The 22,297-nt window shown below is 39.6% G+C and overlaps 1 protein-coding gene across 1 annotated transcript in view; it reads left to right on the top strand.

Moving 5' to 3' along the window:
- DNAH12 (dynein axonemal heavy chain 12) overlaps positions 1-22,297 on the top strand; it is a 4,520,724-nt gene that overhangs the window by 3,500,386 nt on the left and 998,041 nt on the right. Inside the window, exon 50 of the mRNA XM_044078497.1 lies at positions 11,709-11,950. Within this exon, the coding sequence (XP_043934432.1) occupies positions 11,709-11,950 (242 nt within the window). The remainder of the gene's footprint in view (positions 1-11,708; positions 11,951-22,297) is intronic.

Below are 22,297 nucleotides of genomic sequence, written 5' to 3'. Positions count from 1 at the left end.
AAGGTCCCCTCTGAGAACAGTTTGAATCAATCCATCGATCTGCCAGTTTTTTTTCCAAATTATTCCAACAAAGCTGAACACAAATTACACCAGTTGGATGTTCATAGGCAATTACGTTTCTATTTGCATAGGACTGAGCAAATAAGGAAATCAGACCAACTCTTCCTGTCCTATGCGGAGGGTAAGCAGGGTCGACCAGTGTCTAAAGTAACCTTATCCAGGTGGTTGTCCTCTATTATTACCCTTTTTTATCAGTTGAGGCATAAAGAACTCCCTGCTAAACCTAAAGGCCACTCTACTAGGGCTTTAGCTATGTCGGTAGCTTTTCAAGCAAGACTACCAGTGGAAGCCATTTGTGCGGCGGCCACATGGGCCACCTCTCATACCTTCATTTCACATTATAAATTGGATGTGGCCTCTAGGACTAGAGCTGATTTTGGTTCCACTGTGCTCAAGAGTCTGTTCCGATGAGCCACCCAGGACTAAGGTGCTAGGGACGCTGTCCCAACCAGCAAGAATGAAGGCGAGAGAGACAACTTAACATTAAGAAGTTATGTACCTACCATAATGTTCCATGTTAGTTGTCTTCTTCTCGCCTTCTTTCTTGCGTCCCACCCTCCATCCCCCAAGCTTAGATGGACCGAGAAGAGTCTTCCTACGAGTCTTGTCACTGGCTGAGTCTTTACCATTTTATGTCCTCTACCTTTTTTCTTCAGCCCTCTCGCTGAAGTCTTGCTTTTGGGACAGTTGTCCCCTTGTATTATTTTGGTGTCAGGTCTTCCAAATGAGATCTGGGGGTCTAGCGCCAGGCATTGTGGGATATAGGGAGGCCTCGAGCCAGTAAGTAGCTCTCAAGCTTTAGAAAACGTCCGAGTCGGAGCCGAGGGTCAGCTTCGAACCCAACCAGCAAGAAAGAAGGTGAGAAGAAGACAACTAACATGGAACGTTATGGTAGGTACATAACTTCTTATTCCTCATCTACTCCAATTATTTCCCTGATGTGTTCTGCTCTGATATCCTCAAATCAGAATGGGTCTCGGAGCAGAAGTGTTGGCATCAGATCCGAGGGGGGTAGGTTTAGCTCCAGTTTTGTCAGCTCCATCCCTTCCCCTCAGAACTTCGGCCCTAGACAGTTTGGATCCAGTTCTCACCTTAAGATTCAGATCTGGGAGTGGTCATGATCTACTTTCCTTGGAAGCTTTAGCTCCAAGGGAGCAGGTCAGGGCTTCTCCCAGTCCCTCGGCCTTTGAGGTGGTGGAAAGGGCTTTTTCTTTCCAAAAAGAACCGTCTTCTCATATTTCGGGCCCTACCCCTTTACTCTCATTGGTTCCAAGATCTGAGTCGGTCAGAGCTATTCCACAGGGACAGCCATTTCCAATGAGTCTCCAGCCAGTTCCAGTAGAGAAACTTGCCCTCTCTTCTGACACCTCTCCAGAACAATCCACAGAAGAAGTTCCCTGGAAGAGGACATATACGAAGAGAAACATAGACTCCCCCCATGGAGTCTCTCACTGAAGAAACCACTTTTGATGAAAGAGTGGACTCCCCAAGATCACTACTGGATGACATCTCCTTTGGAGATATTCTAGAGATCCTGAAGCAGAAAGGTAGTTGATCATCCCAAATCCCTTCTCTCAAATAATTGGTGTTCTTGGAGGCTTTTGGTTCTGGCTTGTCTACATCTAGAGTGACCCCCCCCCCCCCCAGCAGATGAGCTTATTGATCTAATTTTACACTAGGCATGGAAGGAGCCAGATACTGTCGAGTCCATCCCCAAGCACCCTGACAAGTTTTTGGCCCCACCTACAAACGACCCTACTGGAGCAAAGAAGTCCCAGTTGATGCTATACTGGTAGCAGCAGCCACTAAGAAAGATCTAGCAGACAGAGCTCTTCTGTCTGTCTGCCTAACAGGGAGGCCAGTGCGTTGGACAGATTTGAAAAGTGAGTGTTCACCTCAGCTACTTTTTCTCTGAGGTCTCTTAATTATCTGGTGTACTTTACTAGGCTTCAGAGAGATTTGACCAAAGAACTATCAAATACTCTTTCAGAATCCATATCTGCTTAGGATTTCAAAAGGGCTTACTCTCATCTGACCACTCTTTTATCTGTTTCAAATGCTTCAATGAGGTTAATCTCTCATATAGCTGAAGGGACCTCACGAGCAGCCAGTTCAGGCATTGCCTTAAGGAGAGATGCCTGGATACGGCTATGCAATTTTGCAGAGCTCTTTAAGATGTCCCTTGTTAATGCACCATTTGATGGCACTTGCTTGTTTGGGCCATAAGTAAAAGATATGCATACCTGCAAGGAACAAGTAGGAAAGACCCTGTCTGCCGTGGGCATCAAGTTCTCTATGCCTCAACGGACCTTCTCCAGGAACAAGACAGGTGGTAAGAGAATTTGTTTCCATAAATCTCAGGGACCTTTCCAAGATTTGAGTGGGGATTTGTGTTGGGACAATTCCTTCACAGGCAGAGGGAGAAATTTTAAAGGTAGATGTCACCCTAGGGGCAGAGGAGGCCCGCAGAACTAGGGCTTTAAATCCATTGCTTTTTGGTCAAGAACATCTGTTGATGACATTTATGCAGCAGCTACATGGTTCAAGCTCATACTTTTGTGGCAGATTACAAGTTGGACATCATATCTAGAAATTGAGCCTCCTTTGGTTTGGCAGTAGTCTGGAATATCCTTCTATGAGGGCCACTCGAGGTACGTGTAGCTGGGGACTCTGTCACATAAGTGAGGAAGATTGAAAAGGACAACATCAGATTTATAAGTTTTGTACTCAACATAACTAGGCATCTGTGTTGTCTATTTTCTTTCTTCCTCAACTCCCCTCCCATCCATCCCTCATCCATTTTTTCTTCTGAAAGGACTTATTGGATTATGTTTGGAAACTACAGTTCCAGGACTGAGCCCTGTCTTTTCTGTCTGGCTGTATCAGTTTTTTCTTCTAGTATGAAGAAATAGAGCAGCAAACTCAAGTTGAGGCAATAGGGATAGGGTAAGGCATTATGGGTAGAAGGAGGAGCTCGACAGTTGAATCTGAAGTCTGAATTATGCGATCGAGTCGGATCCAAGGATCATGAAGAATTCTAGGAATTTTATGTACGTCTTTCTGTTTATCTTGCTGTTAGTTGCATTTACATGCATGCATACCACAGTTCATTTAACTATTTATTGTAAGCAACTAGTCTTATTACTGTATTGTACTGAGTACAATAAATACAAGAAGATAACTGTTTCAGTTAATACACTTTACTTTCACATTTTCTTTTCAGATCTACAAGCATGTAACACAAATGCTGTCAGCTCTCTATGGCAAATACCCAAAGCTTGTTTATGCGCAGTTACATTTATACCAGAAGGTCTGGTATTTTTCTCAAAGTCTGATGTAATAGTTCTTTCTTTGTGTAACAGTTTTTCTTTGTTCTTCTAATTTATGATTTGTCCTTGATTTAAGCTCGGTGTTCCAAGGAAACTCAAGTTATCTGAAACGTGGTGTTCCAGCACTATCTGATGTTTCAACTTTATCTTGCTTGATGTTACGTCCCTTTACTTTGTTGATGGCCTTCCAGCTGCCATCTGCGCAGTTATTTTTACAGACTTTGTTTCTCAATAACATACTCCTATACATGGATGCCAAATTTTAACTAAGCTATGCCAACACACTTACTACTACTTATATTTCAGCATTTTACACTATTTCTAAATTAACCCTTTATATTTCATATTATTCTTGCAGCTTTTGTTCAAGCTAATAATCATGTAGTTTGAAAAGACAGTGTATACTAAATAGAACAGAGTATTCTTTCAATTCCCCATTTTTTTTAATTTGTTTGAGGAATGGACTAAACTTCAGTTAAAGAAAAGACTGCATTTGTTTCGTTAGCATCATTATTTACAGCATTTATAACTTTGCTCATATTTACAATCATAACTTGTTGAGTTATTGCAACTCTTCGTAACCTGCAGCATATTAAACGATTCCAAGCTGTCATTATTATTATGACTCCTAAGACTACCAACACCGGATGTATTAATAGATTTAACAATTTTGTTCCAGATGATGACCACCCTGTGAATATGTCCCACCAATTATGGACAGTGTCAGCTTCTGTTTTTGTCTTTTACTATTAACACTGGATTATTTGAAACCACACATACAAACTGTGGTGCCACTTTAACAAACATTTTGAAATTTGAAGGCAATGTTGTCCATTTATACTAAATTGTAATCTATTAAAGATATTTGTAATGACATTAAATAGTAGGATTTCCTTGTGTTTGTAAATGCACAATTTGTGAGATATCTTGTTTTACTAGTTTTTATACCAAGCTCTCTTAAATCTGCAATTAGTGTTTTTAAAACTTGGAAATGCAATGTTGAAGTGCAATATTGTCTTTTGGTATTGTCCTATCATGGTAAAAGTGAATGGTATTTTCACCATTTGATCTGTTTGAAGTACTGGTTTATTACCCAGGATGGTAAGTATTCCAACCCATGGTCCTTTTCCTTGTATTACTGTGTTGTTTATACAAATAAAAAGAGAAATCATACCCTTTTCTTCCCTTGTTGAGTTTATTCTTATTTGTGTGTTATTGTCTACACACTGTGACATTTTTGCTTGATGTCTTCCCTTGTCAGAACTGTTACATTTTCAGGGGGTAATGTACAGCATCTAATAGAAATAGAGCTGTTTATTGAAATGTTTATGTCAAGTCTTTGTGAATTGTTTCTCTACTTTTATGTATGCCTGATCTTACCATGCTGTTATATTATTGTTAAATGTTATGCTCCCAAAGATACACTTTGTTTGCATTTTACAACTGAAATTGTCTTGTATTCTGTTTTTTGTAGCATTTTTCCCAACTTAGTGTTATTTGTGAAATGTTGTAATAAACAACCTTGATTCCCTCTGTTTGGCAATCTACCAAAAGGAGTCCACAGAGTACAATACTTACAATAACAATCACGTTTTTCATGTTTACTAAAACTTGTTTGTCCTAGCAACCTTTTTCGGAGAACTTTCAACAAACTTTGCACAATGCTTGGCATTCGGTCTTGTACGGTGTTTCTAAAAAACAGAAAGGTGACTTTAAAGCTCCTATGCACTTTTGAAAAAGTGTTTGTAGGACAGGTCTTAGGTCAACTGGTTCCCTAAGCAAAAGTGCTCCACGCCCCCCCCCCCCCTAAAGCAGCACCCTAAGCAGCTGTCTAGTTGGCCTATGCCTAAGGCTGGCCATGAGTGTTTGGATATGTTGTCCAAACTTTTTGAACTCACTCTGACTGTGTCTTAGAAGTTTTTGTCAGTTCACCATGAACCTTGTCTCTGTTTTTATCTGTTTTGTAATGTGCAGTGGTTTTATGCCACTTTTGTCTAGCAAGATGTACAGAAGATTTTCTAAATAACTGACTGGACTGATATTGTAACTGTGAAATTAGCATTTTACATGTGCTGACAGGATATAAACATTTGCTGTCATACAAATGATGTTGCTGTTTAAGATACCAGTCAAACATAATGCATTTACATAAAGCATTGACATTAACATTAACTAATAAAATACTGCATGTGCTACAGTTATGTTTATACCAATCTTTAAATGCTAACCATACATGTGCTGGACTATTATTACTGCCTACCTGAAAGGTAGTGTTACACTTTACAATTCTGTTGTTTATGGCATCCGTGCAATAGAGTGAGAAACAAAAAGAGAATTAGCAGTTTCTGTGTGGAAGATGATCAAGTCTTCCATCGAGAAAATGTGGAAAGTCCCTCGTTGATTCTCTGAAAAGGAGGTCAACCACAGTTGGCAGATTTAACTGTGGGAATGCGCAGGACCTGAGGAATATGCAGAGAGGCACTGGTCTGCTACTGGATACTGTACAGAAGAAGGAGGCAAACATCTGCACTGGAACGGAATGTACTAACTGAATAAAATAAAAAAGAAGCTATAATTGTCACAATAAGAAACTATTCTTTCGGTCCTTCAACTGTGGCTCAGCATTGAAGAATTCTAGGAATCCTATGCACATCTTTCTGTTGGTTATCTGGCTGTTACTCGCAATTACATGCAAGCATACCAAAGTACATTTAACTACTTATTGTGATCAACTAGTCTTATTACTGTATTGTACTGAGTACAATAAATACAAGAAGATAACTGATTCAGTTAATACGCTTTACTTTCACATTTTCTTTTCAGATCTACAAGCATGTAACACAGATACTAACAGCTCTCTATGGCAAATACCCAAAGCTTGTTTATGCACAGTTACATTTATATCTGAAGGTCTGGTATTTTTCTCAAAGTCTGATGTAATACAGTTCTCTCTTTGTATAACAGTTTTTCTTTGTTCTTCTAATTAAGATTTGTCCTTGATTTAAGCTCGGTGGTCCAAGGAAACTCAGTTATCTGAAACGTGGTGTTCCAGCGCTATCTGATGTTTCAACTTTATCTGGCTTGATGTTATGTCCCTTTACTTTGTTGATGTCCTTCCAGCTGCCATCTGCACTGTTATTTTTGCAGACTTTGTTTCTCAATAACATACTCCTTTACATGGATGACAAATTTTAACTAAGCTATGCCAGCACACGTATTACTACTTATTTTTCAGCATTTTACACTGTTTCTAAATTAACCCTTTATATTTCTTATTATTCTTGCAGCTTTTATTCAAGCTAATAATCATGCTAGCAGTAGTTTGAAAAGACAGTACTATATAGAACAGAGTATTCTTTCAGATCAGATCCGTAACCCATAAGTGAGGAAGAATGAAAATGGACAACACAGATTCCTAGTTATAGTGAGTACATAACTTATAATTACTGATGATGATTGCAGTTGTTTTACTGGCACAAATTGGAGAACTGTCATTACATATATTAATGACTGCACTGATGAGATAAATAACATTAGGCAAAGTGCAAATATAGCACATTTAGGAAATTAAGTCTCTATTGTCAATAAAGATCACTCTACCCCTCAACCGATGATAACTTTGGGATTCATAATACAAGTTTTCAACAGTCTGAGCATGTTGAAAAACATAAAAAAAGAAAGGTAGAAGTTCACAACAAATAACAAGGAAGAAAAAGAAATTGACTAATGTCTCTAATGAAAAGAGAACACATACTGAAAATAACATTGTATTGTCTAATACACAGAGTATAGGGAATGATAACATTGCTGTAGATCAGAAAACCTCCAGTCTACAGAAAAAGGCATACTTTTTTCAAAATAGAAGGTAGAAAAAAAGGGGGAGATGAAAAGGAAGAAATCAAAACTGAACTTGGAATGATTGAAGAACATTACTGTATATAATGGATCACAGTAAATGTTGGAGGTGTGATGGGGAAGAAAGAGGTAATTGGGAACATATTTTCTGGGAGTGAGGTGAGTTGGCAGGCATATAGGAATACCTGAGCGTGAACTGTCTGAGATGCTAGGTGACCAGATTGGTCTGATGAGGGAGATGATTTTTCTGAGGTATGATACAGAATCGAAATTGCCTAGACATGGTAAGGCATTGCTGTGCCTAGTAATGGTGACTGACAAAAAAGCAATTACTAAAAAATGGAAATCAAAATCTAAACCGACTATACTGGAAGTAGTGAATACATTAACAGAGATGAAACTAATGGAAATGAGATATTTAGAAAAGGGTAGGAACAAACTACATAGGAAAAATGGGAATTGTGGGAACAGTACATACAAGGGAGGAATGAGGTATAAAAGGTAGCAGGACTTAAATGAGCTATGTAATGTTTGAGTGAGAAAGATTGAGTAAATTATAAGAGATGTATAATGTTTGCAACTGGGAGTGTGTCAGTATGGTTTGTGATACAAAATGCAACTAGGATTGTATCAGTGTGGTTTGTTTTCATTTGTATAAATGTATGATTGCCTATGAAGTAAGTGATGGTTTAATAAAGATGTTTCTTGTTTAAAAAAGGCAGGAATTGAATAATTTATGTAATATTGCTTAGGTTATAGGATATATAGCAATAAAAGTGAAGTATAATGTTTGCTATTTAAATATAGTTTGATTACTTTTATATGAATGTAAATTTGCCTATGTCACAAGTGATAATTTAGTAATAGTGTTTGGCAAAAAGAGCTGTATGCTTGTGAATATATTAAGCAATGAAAAGAGTGGGATTAATACGACTAATGGCGATGAAGATAATTGCTTTGTAACAACTGAAAGAGCAGATATTACCAAATTAGTATTTGGAGAGTCTTCAGATCTGGTCAGATATACTTTTTATAGGAAATTCAACTATTAGAGGAACCAATACTTATATTTGCAGAGAAGATAATGAACATTAAATAGTATGCTTTCAAGGTGCAAAAATACAGGGTGAGAGAAAGCCCTTAGAACACCTTAATGTAAGTAAGTATGAAGATGTTCTTACTCATGTTGATATAAATTATTTCACTGTAAGTGCATTCTAACTGTTACTAGGGAAGAGACTTCTTAGAAAGCACAGCTTGTATAGGTGTTATGATATATTTTTCACAAATTACATAGGGAGAGTCAGGTCACTGTGAATGAAAAGTTTTTGGGGGTAAATACATACATGAAAACATGGCCTGCTTTAAAAGATGTAAATGTGTAAAGTATTCAAGCTCAATTCCCAGCACGTGTTTAGATAGAATGGTGTGCACTTGTCGAAACTAGGGAAGGGAATTTTTGCAGCAGATACATTGCAGTGTTTGACAAACACAAGACAGGATTATTGCCAAATCAAAAATGTAACATTTGACAGATGGCAACATTTGATGTATCTCTGATGGTTGTTAATGCTAGGAGCATTAGTAATATTTTTTGTTTTTGTATTTATTAGAAAATCTGATACATTCTCACAAAGTTGATGTTGTTATTGTTTGTGAAATATGGTTAAAGAACAATGCCTGGAAAACAGTTCTGTCAGGGTGTAAATATTTTTACTGTAATGGACATGCTAAGAAAAATTCAGATGGAGGTGTTGTGATAAGGATTAAAGATTGTTATGAGACCTGTGATTATTACACGTTCAGTGATAACACCATTACTGTAGACTGTGTAACTGTGATAACCTGGAACATATTACTATTGTTGAAGTGTACAGACCACTAAGTCACCACACAAACAAACATGCACACACACGTCTTCACTTCAGCTCTCTAATTATATTTTTTATTGTTTCTTTATAGTTTTTTAAGATATCACTCCTTTTGGACGGAGCTTGTTGTCAGCTTAGTTCTAAGTAGTCTTCAGTGAAGGGAGTTTTGTGACTCCTTGTTCTTGTCTGGAGACAGACTAGGAGTTAATCACTAGTTCTGCACTTCTGTTTATTTGGACTTTTTTATTATACTCTTTCTGTTTCTTATTTTAGTTTGGATTGTAAAAAATGACTTGTGTTACATCAGACTAGCATTTAGTTGTAGGCTAGGCTGTTTACTATGTATGAAGTTGTCAGTCATGGTTTATGATTTTAAAATTGTATTGAAAAATTGATCTGATGAAGTCCATTTGGTGGATGAAAGTACTCATCATTAATTAAAACTGTTATTCCAGTGACTAAGCCTGTTTACGTATGCTTCTTTGGTACTTTCATAGAACAGGAATCAACATCTGAAGTTTTTGACTGTTTCTTATTTTGCTTAATATTGTAACTTAAGTAGTTTTTAGTTTTCATTTTTCACAAGGAAGTGAAGTCAGTCCTCCACCTTAACATTGTGGTCAGCTATGTTCTCACATTTCTGTTGTGCACAAGGTTCCTGGATGTCAGGTGGATTTACCAGAGCCATTGGTGATCTTTGTCATTTGACTGATCTACATAGGAAAAAAATAGGAATTGTGGGAACAATACATACAGGGGAGGAATGACTGTAGTTGAGCTATTTGTCAGACACTGAGTTTAAGCAGCTTTTGTAACTTAGCACGAGCTGCTTACTGTTAGCACCCTTCCCCTAGTGTCCCAATGTATGATTAAAAAAAAACTTTTAAACAGCACTAAACTGTAGATCTGTCTACATACTGTTCAGTGTTATACACAGATTTCCATCCTAGTTCAAATTGTATGCACATAGTGCATGGTAAACACCTTAAAGTAATTTGCTTTAGTAACCTTTACTGCTGCAGAAAACTGCTGGAATCATTCTGCAGTTGTTTATTTATTTTCACGTACTTTTCTATATCTGAGCACATTCCAGGATATTAGCATAATGGCTAAGGTGTTTACCTTACAGGCACAAGGTGCAGGTTTGATTTTCACTTGGGGTAAATGCCTAGGCTTAAAATGGCCCACAAAGTCAGTTAGCCTAGTACTAACCTATGTTCCTCTTGCCATATATCACTGAATTATCAAATTGCTATGGTCAATTTTTATTTTATTTTTATTTTACATTTGTTAACCGGATAGAGTTCAAGTAGCCCATTTTCAGTGGAGACCCATGTCAATGACATACTAAGTGTGAAAGGGCTATACTAAGTTGCTTTGTGGCTTTACACAGTACTTGGTACTGATTATTCATGAGGGCTCAACTTGGAGTCCACTTTTTGAATCAGGATTCTACAATAACATAAGCACTGGTGGCTCAATGCAGACTAATGCCATAATGCTCAATTCCTCATCCAAATTCCTTCCATAGTTTGTAGTTACAACAGGGTGCATGTTACAAGTTAAATAATGGCAGACAATAAATAATTGCTATGTTCAATTCCCTTCAAATAAGTGGCTGAACAGACATTACTTTTTATTTTTCTTACTTACTTACTTGTTTATTTATTTACTTGTATTTTGCTTTGCTTGTGTCATTAGCCTGTCAGCAAAAGCTTAAAAGAGAGTTTCACAGTTAAGTCAGTGAATTTTAATTATGAATGTAAATGAAAGACACCATTAAATCTATGTCATTGCAGAGAAAGTTGAATTGCTGCTTTTATTTCTGTTACAGTTTCCCAGCAGTGAAGTTCTTAAAGGTACAATGCACCTGACCATATGTGCATGCCTACATCATTGACTACCCTGGCTCAGGCATGGTAGGTTCAGTATCAGTAAGGGCACATGCTAAGGTTCTGTGATACTTCCAGACAGTCTTTAGACAGTCTTTGTATAAGAAAGCATGCCACAGAGTTACTTCTGCTGAAAGGTGTTATAATTGTGCTGCCCTCTATTCTGTCATCCAGATCCAGAGGTGAGAGTCAGCTGGTTTGTGTATGTTTCTTTAGCACACAGGTGCAATAATGCTCTTGTGCTACTCTCACCTGCATAATATATATCTTAATGACCTCTTATTATAAAGTGTTATTGTCACTTAAGACAAAAGGACCGACATATTCAAATCCACACCTTCTCTTCATCACTGCCTGATTTCCTTCTCCTCACACAGTTTATAAGAATCACACTAACTTATCCATTTAGGGCCTAAAAAACTCCTCCAAAGAGATGAGCCACCAAAAAACTCCATACTATTAAAAAAGAAAGAAGAACGAATGAAAGCTTCTAATATCCATGCTTTTGAAATGGGCTTATGCATGTAAGTGTTGGCTACATAAAATTACATCTGTACTTCTGTTTACAAGAATTGTGTAATAATATTCTTATAGTTGAACCAGTATAATGGTTATGACTGTGCACTGCTATTTGTTAGAGTAATAGCAGTAGGCTGACCCTGTTTGTATATGAAGGATATATATTTTTAATTGATTTACAGGTGGTTGCACCAAAAAAGGCAAGACTAAAAGAAGCCCAGATGTCCCTGACAGAAACCATGGAACTGCTGAACCAGAAGCGAGCTGAGCTAAAGGAAGTAGAAGATCGTTTGGCAGCCCTGCAGAAAACATTTCAAGAGAAAACAGAAGAAAAGGTCCAGTTAGAGCTACAGGTGGATTTGTGCGCAAAGAAACTGGAGCGAGCAGAGAAACTGATTGGAGGACTAGGAGGAGAAAAAAACAGGTGACATTAAAACCAGCTTAATTAATGTGGAACACGTCTAGAACCTTCTGTGTAACTGAGTACATGTAATAACAGTGGCAGTGTATTCTTGCCTCCCCCACTGAGCTGAGCTGACAGGACCTACTCCAAATGCCTAATTTTTGCCCATTTATCCCCATCTTTTGAGAAAAGGCTTGGTGGCAGAGTCCTGTTGGTTGTCACATTGCAGGGTTGAGATGACATTTTCAGTTATATTCTATCCCTGCCATTCATGGTATGCAGACTTCAGTGCATAGAAGCACGGACATTATGAGTGCCCCACTGCACAAATCTGGTAACACCTTGTAGTTGCTGCATGTTTATTGAAACCCTGTAGTTTCTATCTCAAGCTGACAAGCAGGGAAGAAAGCCTGATTTTCCCTTTCTGAAAAATTAGATGTCCTTCTATTCATATGCTGCAGTATCCATAACATGAAGGAGTCCGCCTCCCAGTTGACTCGTACATCCGGCCGTTATACCAAAATTAAAATGCTACGGTGCAGGTATGTGTGATGGCCGACATCACACACCATACCTCGGCCATAAATGGACTTCAGGTATAAAGCAGATGTCAACTCGTACCTACCTCAGAACTTTTCTGCCACCTGTTTGACTGCCAGCTCCAGTCGTCACTCGCTTTGAAAAGTTGCCTTGTGCTTCACTTGTGTTCAGATAAATACCCCATAGGGGGGTTTTGTTACCTATTTGGCTACTGTGTTATTTCTTGTGAGTTAATGTCAGCTATGAAGGGCAAGTGTCAGTGTGGAAGGCAGATTTCACATAAAGACTCACATGAGCTCTGTTTATTCTGTTTAGGCCCAGAATATGACCATACATCTTGCGAGATTTGTAAGGCCCTCATCCCTAAAACTCTTAAGAGCCATTTTTCTTCCCTTAGACTGTACTTGGAGAATCAACTTCTGAAGCGCCTTGCACAGGACCCTTCAGTTCAGAATGTGATGGCAGATTCACTAAGCATGTCCATGACACAATCCCACGAATGGATGTTAAACAAGGATGTATTCCTGGACCTGGTCCATCGATGGGGTACTCCTCAGGCAGACCGGTTTGCCTCCACCATGAATAGACAGCTTTCCAGATATTGCACCAGGATACACACCCCTGGGGCATGGAAGGTGGACGCTTTTTTCTTTCCTTGGAAGGAGATGTTTGTATATGCATTCCCCCCTTCCCTCTTATTCAGAAAGTTCTGCTGAAGATTCAGAAAGAACGACCAAAAATCTTGCTGGTGACTCCCTTTTGGCCAAGACAGCACTAGTTCCCCCTTCTTTATCATCTAGCCAAGGGCAATCACCACAAGATACCCCTCAAGATGGACCTACTCACACAGGACAAGGGAACTCTCATACACCCTCAAATATCCACCGTTAACCTAACCCTGTGGGTGATAGAGCTTTGATTCAGTTTAGACACCTTTACACTGAGAACGTGCTACAGGTTCTGCAGGAGGCCAGAAAACCCACTACCAGAAAATCCTATCTACCAAATGGAAGAGGTTCTATGTCTGGTGTCTAAAACACAACTTACAACCTCTGTTTGCGGAACCGCCAGTGGTCATGTCTTACCTGTGTGAACTGATAAAAAGTGGCCTGTCATATTCTTCCATCAAGGCACATTTATCTGCCATCTCAGCATGTTTATCTTTGACTCCTCCCTTGATGTCCAGGTTGGAAGTCAAGCTTTTCCTTAAAGTATTTCTACATGTCATACCACCAAGGAAGCTGATCCCTCCCCCTTGGGATCTCAATTTTCTGTTAGAAAAGCTTACCTTAGCTCCTTTTGAGCCATCGAAGGACTCATCTTTACAACACTGCACATGGAAAACTGTTCTCCTGGTAGCTATTACCTCATCCAGAAGGGTATTTGAACTGCAAGCCCTCATGGCGTCATCTCCCTTCACATTTTTCCATTGGGACAGGGTATGGTTATGTACCAATCCATCCTTCATGCCCAAGGTAGTGAATGAGCTGTCACTAAATCAGGCCATCAATCTCCCTACCTTCTTCCCTTCTCCACAGTCCTCTAGTGAAAGGATCCTTTACTCTTTGGATGTGCATACACAGCTCAGATACTATGTGGCAAAGACCAAGCCCATACGTAAGTTGGATAGGCTCTTTATTTGCTCTCACCCAAGAGCTCTTGGACATCCTGTTTCCAAGCAAACTATTTCCTTCTGGATTTCTAAAGCCATTACCTTCTGTTACACTGAAAATGGGAAAGATCTCCTTTTCGAGTTAAGGCACACACCACTAGGGCTGTGTCATCTTCTGAGGCCTTCTTTAAAGGTTTGGATACATTTTCCATTTTGGAGGTAGCTAGATGGTCATCTGTTCACACCTTCACCAAACACTACAAACTGGATACCATCTCCAGGTCCAGATAAGGATTTGTCAGGGCTGTTCTGCATGGATTGTGGAAAATATCTCTGTTCCTCCTCCCAATCCTTCTGTTGCATGAGCTTTGGCATTCTCCCTCATGTTATGGATACTGTAGCATATGAATAGAAGGAGATAGAATCATCATCATCATCATCATCCCCTTTTTTCCCATTTACATGGGGTCGGGGTATCGTATTAACTGTCGCCAACTCTCTCGATTCAGTGCCACTCTCCTGCCTTCTTCAACACTCATGCCTGACTGTCGCAGATCTTCTTTCACACAATCCATCCACCTCTTTGCTGGACACCCTCGCTTCCTCTTACCTTCTTCCTGTCTGCCCCAAATCTCCCTTACCAGATTGTCTTCTGCTTTTCTACACATGTGCCCATACCATCGTAATCTGTTTTCTTTGATCTTTTCTGCAATTGGAGCTACTTTGGCTTCTGCTCTTATGTCCTCATTTCTTCGCCTGTCCTGCAGTGTGCATCCTACCACCTTTCTCAGGCACTTCATTTTCATCACCTCTAGCTTCTTCAACTGTTCTGCCTTTACTGCCCAGGTTTCTGTACCATACAGTAGTACTGGTCGCACCACTGTCTTGTACACCTTACTTTTCAGCTTCTTTGGCATTCTTCTGACATATACTACACCTGATACTCTATGCCAGTTGGCTGCAGCCCCTCTGATTCTAGCTTTGACCTCTTCATTCAGACTACCCTTCTCCTCAACCACCCCTCCCAGATACTTGAAGCTGTTTACCTGTTCCACTATCTTCCCATCTATCTCTATTCTCAGCTTCTTCTGATTTCCCCAATCTGCTGCCATTACCACTGTCTTATCTGTGCTTAGTTTCATCCCATGTGCCTTCAGATTTGTATTCCATTCTCCTATCCTTTGCTGAAGTTCTAGATCAGAGTCTGCCTGTACTGCCACATCGTCTGTATACAGCAGCTTTGTTGCTCTGACCCCTCCAACCTGTTTGCTGATGTAGTCCATTACCAGTATGAACAGCAGTGGGCTCAGAGCTGAACCCTGGTGTACACCCACTCCCACTGGGAACCCCTCAGTGAGGCCAAACACTGTTCGTTCTTGAGTCACTGGGTCTTTGTACATAGCCTGTACTAATTCTACCAATGTTTCTGGGACTTCAAACCACCGCAGTACTGCCCAGATCAGCTTTCTTGGGACCTTGTCATATGCTTTCTCCAAGTCTAGGAAAGCCCAGTTTGACTCTCTCCTCTTCTCTAGTTTCTTCTCAAGTATCTGTCTCAATGCAAACATCGGGTCAATTGTGCTGCATCCTGATCTGAATCCGAACTGTTCATCTCCCATCTTACATTCTACTGTTCTTCGTATCTGTTTATCAATCACCCTCTCCAGAACTTTCATGCAATGTGGTAGGAGTTTGATGCCTCTGTACTGTCCACAGTTGTGGATGTCCCCTTTGTTCTTGTACACTGGCATGAGTATGCTTATTCTCCAGTCATCTGGAATATGCCTTTCTCTCCACACTGCAATTAGTACCCTCAGGAGCCACTTCTGCCCTAGCTCTCCCAGCATCTTTATCATATCTGCTGTGACCTCATCTGAGCCTGCTGCTTTCCCTGACTTCATTTTCCTTAGTGCTGCTCTTACTTCTTCTAAGCTGGGCTCCTCTTCTACTCTCATTGTAGGCTGTTTCTGGGGCAGTACCGCTTCTGTGGGGTTTTCTTCATTCATAAGCTGCTGGAAATACTCCTTCCATCTGCTTTTGATGTCCTGTGGGCTGGTAAGCAGGTTGTTGCTGGAATCCCTTATGAAGGGTGTCTGACTATCTTCTTTATCTTTCTGTCTTTGCCTTGCAACCTGGTATAGTTTCTTTGTGCCCCTTACTGAGTCACTTTCCAGCAGCTGATAGAGTGCCTCTGATGCCCTATTCTTTGCTATTGCAACTTCTTTCTTAGTTTCTTTGTTAGCCAATCAGTAGTTCTTCCTAGCTTGGTCAGTCTTTTCAATCTCCCACTTCTTCCTGCACTCCTTCTTTCTTTTGATTACTTCTTGCACTTCTGCATTCCACCACCAGCTTTCCTTATGTACCTTATTTCCATACCTGGCTCAGCCACATATCTTTTCTGTAGTCCTAACACATGCTGTTTTGGATAGAATGAGGAGATAGAATAGTAGTGTAAAACTTTACCATAACCATAGATGCCCTTCTCTTCTATATGCTGCAGTATGGTCCCCCCCCCCCGCCTTCCCCTGATACTTGCCTGACTTCTGGATGCTCACGCCCTTCATACTGGTGCATGGCGGCATTCAGTTCTGAGGTTGGTGTGTGCTGACGTCCGCTTTATACCTAACATCTGTTATGGCTGGCGCATGCTGTGTGATACGGGCCATCAACGTACCTTTGCAGTAGCATTTTAACTCTGGTATAACGGCCGGACATACGAGTCAACCGGAGGCGGACTCCCTCATGCTATGGATACTGCAGTATATAGAAGAGAAGGACATCTATGGTTATGGTAAGATTTTACACAACTATTCTTTCTCCTGGCAATTGATTCTTGGAACACCCTCCCATGGTGTCAGGACTAGCAATCTAACACCTAGCTTAGCAGTAAAATATGAATTACCTGTGTGACAGACTATCTCGATATCTCCCTCAGTCCAGCTGGGCAAGCTGCTACAACTGCACTTAACTGAGTTGTCTTCTTAGATTTTCAGAATGCAGCAGCACAATAACATTTAAAACAACAAAAAAAAAAGTTAAGTCCTATAGAAAATATATGGATACTTTGGAAATATGTTGACACTTCACTGTTTACTCATATTTATATCAGATAAACTGAAGATCTGATGTTGCCCTTTTCATTCTTCCTCACTTATAGGTCCAGCTCCAATCTTCAGATCTAACTCAGTTGCATTTACCAGACTTCGGATCCAACTCCCTCTACCCATAATGGCCTACTCCATCCCTATTACCTCAAATCTCATTTGCTGCCTTCGCAAACAGACCTAGGTTTCAAAAATCTCAAGTGAATTCAGCTGGGTTGTTTCTGTGAGTTAAAACCCTTGTTTCTTCCTCTAGTTGTCGCTAGTTGGTAGGGATTTTGTCATATTTTTTCTATACTGTTTTATAGTAGATTTTTCCTTTATTGTTTTCTCTTTCTTTACCCTTTAACCTTAGAGTATTTTTGCCCCACTATAATGCAGTCTCGGAGTTGGTATATTTAAAGAGCGGAGGGTGTGGGGGGCGCAGGGGGGCTTGCCCCTCTTCCTACACTACTCAGGTAAGTTCCGTTTGTTTTTTTTTTTTATTATATGTTCGATGTTTCTAACTTCAAACATTTAAATTTGATTATTTAACATTCAAAGTTTTCAAACTTTGAAAATATAATATAGACCCCTCCAGAACATCCCACGGAAGAGGTGCCCTGGAAGAAAACATGTAAGGGTCTGTCAAGGAAGACATCAATTTTGATGAAGAAGAGGGATCCCCAGATCACTGCCAGATGACATCTCCTTTGGAAATATTCTAGAGATCCTGAAGCAGAAGGGTGGTTGGTCGTCTCAAACCCCATCTCCCAAGGAATCGGTGTTCTTAGAGGCTTTTGGTTCTGGCCCGTCTACATCTTGGGTAACCTCTGGCGGATAAACTTATTGATCTGGTTTCCTGACAGCCATGGAAGGAGCCAGATACTGTTCAGCCCATCCCCAAGCACGCTGACAATTTTATGACCCCCATCTGCAGACAGATCCCACTTGAGCAAAGTAGTCTTAGTTGATGCTTATGATGGTGGCAAGTGCCACTAAGAGCTAGAAGAGCAGAGCTCTTCTGCTTATCCGCCTAACAGGGAGTATAGAGCATTGGAGAGATTTGGAAAGTGAGTGTTCACCTCAGCTACTTTCGCTTAATTACCTGATGTTTTTTTACTAGGCTTCAGAGAGATTTGACTAAAGAACTATCAAATACTCTCTCAGATTCCATGTCTGCTGAGGATTTCAAAAGGATTCAGCAGACATGAGTCTGTCTGCCACAGTGCTTGGCATATTTACTTAGTATTTTTTGTTTCTATATGATTTTGGACTTTGAAACCACTAGTTTAGCTGTTTCCATAAATCTCAGAGACCTTTCCAGGATTCACATGGGGACAATTCCTCCAGAGACAGATGGGAAAGTTTTAAAGTTAGACATCGCCCTAGAGGCAAAGGAGGCCCGCAGAACCAGGGCTTTAAAGATTCTTTATCAGACAGGTCCTATCATTGCTCCTGAAGTGCTCCCCAACTGTCCAACTCTGGAGGCAGTCAGGGTCAGTTCTCTTTGCACCTAGATGCCTGAACAAACATCACAAGAGATTTATTGGTGCTAAGAATCATGTATGGAGGTTATTACATACCATTTTCTCTTCTTACTCATTGTCAAAGGAGGAAACATTCCAACATTACACCCAGTCAGAGGAAGGCTACAGCACAAGAAATATAAAAGCTGCTAGAAAAAGAGTCATCCAGAAGTTCCCACATGACCAGATAGGATTCAAAACGTATTCATACTTCTTTTTTGTGCCAACAGGGGACTTCAGACCCATTTGCATCTAAGCAAATTGAACCAGTATGCAAAGAAAGTGAAGTTCAGAATAGTTACGGTTCAGTCCATCTTGCCTTTTCTGCACAAGGATGACTGGATGTGCTCTATAGATCTTCAGGACACACACTATTACATCAAAATAGACAGATGATCCAAAAGACATCTTCACTTTTGGCTGGGAGCCAGTCGGTAATTCAGAACTCTGCCCTTTGGACTCATGACAGCCCCCAGGGTGTTTACCAAATGTGTGGCAGTAATCACAGCTCACTTGAGACTGAAAGGATTCCAGCTGTTTCCATATATAGATAACTGGCTGCTCACCACCCCCTCCAGGCATCAACTTCAACATACCAGGGACTTTTTGCTCCAGATCTGCAAAACTTTGGGCATTATGATAAATCTTGCCATATTAAAATTTGCACCAGTTCAGTGCCTGGAATTCATAAGATAGTTTTGGACACAACAACAAAGATAGCATCCTTACCTCTCCTCCATGTTACTTATTTTTTTTTTAAACACAATTTTATTGATTTGCAGAAACAAAGGGAAGAATAAACATGTTACAATAATTAGTGTAATAGTTTTACATAAAAAATACAGGTATATCAAAATATAACCTATATACATATATACATGTGTGCCAAAAAAAAAAAAAAAGAAAAGAGAAACAACACCATTAACATATTTGTGAAGTTCTGTTGAGCCTTCATGTGATATGCTACAATGCTCTTAAGTTTATTCCTATAATCCTGTAGAAGGGAAGTGAGTTAGGTGTCACATAATTTTCTTTCCCAGGTCCATTTACCAGGATAGTTACTAAGAAAAATAGGTGAGTCAGTGTAGAAGCCAAAAGTATGAAAGGTAAAATGAGATAACTATGAGGATTAATTGTTACTCGGTATTCAAGAGCAGGAAGATAAAGTCCCATATTCTTTGATATGTAGCCCTTTTACAGAAATTAGTTATTAGTAGTTTTTGTGAAGAGATGTATTTAATGGCCAAAGTCTTAAAATCCCTCCAGGATATTTTGGAGCGGTCCAACCAATGTTTGGTGATGTAGAGTTTGATCAGGAGGCAGACAATAATTAATGCACGAAGTTTAAATTTAGGTATATAGATACTCGTGATATGTAGTAGGGCCATCTCCCAGGACAGTGTAGATTTATGATACCCCATTTTCTCCAAACGAACCTTAAGTGAGCACCAGATACTGTGAGAATACCTACAGGACCACAATATATGCATAATATCTGCATGTGGGCACGAACAACAGGAACATGTAGTGGAGATATTTGGGTCAAATTTGTTCAAATGTACTGGGGTTAAATATAGATTATTGGTAACCATAAATTGTGTATAACACAGTTTTTTGTATGGCGAATACATGAGTGTATAATTAATTGCCTGAAGCTTCTGTTCTATTGAGATGTTTAGGCCTTGATGGTCCCAGTAATCCGCGAATATGATTTTTCCTTGGTTTGAGAGTTCAGAAAAATTCTTGTAGGCAATAGAAACCATGTTTTTCTTGTTAGTTAAGTGTTTAAGTAAAGAAGCCACCTGGTTTTGTTCCATATTAGAACTGGGAAAGCTGGAGACCCACAATATGGTAATCTCTTTTAATTGCCTCAAAGTGACCTCCATGTTACTTATATCAGAAACCAGGTGCAGGCTATTCTTTCTCATCCATCTGCCATAATACTACTACTTCTTCGTGCTTCTTTATGCGGGTTCTCCAGTGGACTCTAGTTGTATAGTGGTCCATTATATTTCAACCACTGTCTTTTCAAGAAAAACTCACCCCAATTTGCAAGCAACATATTCACTGGTGGATAAAATCTGATGATCTTTTTCTGGGCAGACCCTTTGTTCTGCCGAACCCAGCAGCCACAGTGACAACAGACGTTTATCAACTAAGGTGGGGGGAATTTCTTGGGAAGAACTGTCCAAGGTATGTGGTCCCTCCAAGAGACCAACTTGCATACCAATGTCCTACATTTAGTATGATTTATATAAAATGCTTGTGTTACAACTGTATTAGAACTGTATGTCATGTGTATATCAAACGAGGTTTGTACAGATGTGTGTTGAAAAGATATAAAGTGCTTGTGCTTAAAATGTAACCACAGTGTGGCCTACGGGAATAGAACAGAAATTTACATGCACTATTGTAACTGTTTAAATGTATATATATTAACAGTGGAAACTGGAATACAGGAGTTTAATAGTTGAACTTAAATTACTTTATGACTATGCAATAAAAGATGGTATCTTTTAGTTTTCAGTGTAGCAAGGAGACACAATGGCTGTACTAGAGAACTCTCTGTATTGTCTTTAAGGTGTTCTAATTACTAGTTTTGAAATGTGAAGGAATGCAATTGTTTTATGACTTTCAGCATCTGTCAAAGATCTGAGGTCTATGTATTTTCATAGGTAGATGCTAAATACTTCTAGCTTCTAGCAGTGGGGGTTTCACCTGGGATAGAGTCAGATGACAAGAAATTATGTCATTCTGCAGGCTATCCCAGCAGTTATATTTGAGATATTAATTTGAGAAGTCTCTTGACACAGCAGTCTGCATTCTGTCTTGGACCTGGTAACAACAAGAATCAATCACCACACATCTGCCTTGCCCTGAAGTGAGTTACTAGGGGATAGTATAATTCTCTTAGATACAGTCAGGAATATAGTGAAGCTTAGTTTATATATTTTTCTTTATTTATTTGAGACTGTCCTGCAGTGTTGTTTTAAATATTTCCTGTGGTTTTGAACTCTGATGTCACTGTGAATATATATTTAGTATTAACTTGTTCTTTTATTATTTATTATTAAATATATTTAAATCTTTTATTGTGGCTGATCTTTGTAGAGATATTTCAGTTTTGAGAGTACTTGCATATTTATTTGGTGACACTGACACTGTGGGCCACTCCTAATAGCCTTGCTCTTGGTCACACTGCCATTTGTATTAATATTAATATAACACAATAAGGTGTGTGTGTGTGTGTGTGTGTGTGTGTGTGTGTGTGTGTGTGTGTGTGTGTGTGTGTGTGTGTGTGTGTTTAAACACACTCAGCTACTCAACTGAGATCTCAGCTCTGTAGCTGTGCCAGTGGGGAGTCTTACTGGGGATCAGGAGAAAGAGTGAGAAGTCAGCCTGGGACTGACTGTGATGTATGTGTGCTCTTATGGGAAATTGCACTTGATGCAGAGAGCTGCATCTGGAAATACTGTGTGTACCTGTCATCATCCCAGTACACATCCCCCACCATTGCCAATGGTGAGGATTGAGGCTGCTTGATTACTGTCCAGTGGTGTGCCATCACACTAATATGCATGATTATCTAAATTCTAGCACTTAAAAG

The sequence above is a fragment of the Protopterus annectens genome, chromosome 7.part1 (assembly GCF_019279795.1).
Source record: "Protopterus annectens isolate FY-2018-M chromosome 7.part1, PAN1.0, whole genome shotgun sequence".
Taxonomy (NCBI): Eukaryota; Metazoa; Chordata; order Ceratodontiformes; family Protopteridae; genus Protopterus; species Protopterus annectens.
Note: the sequence above shows the minus strand (reverse complement) of the source record. Positions and strands in the feature narration are given on the sequence as shown.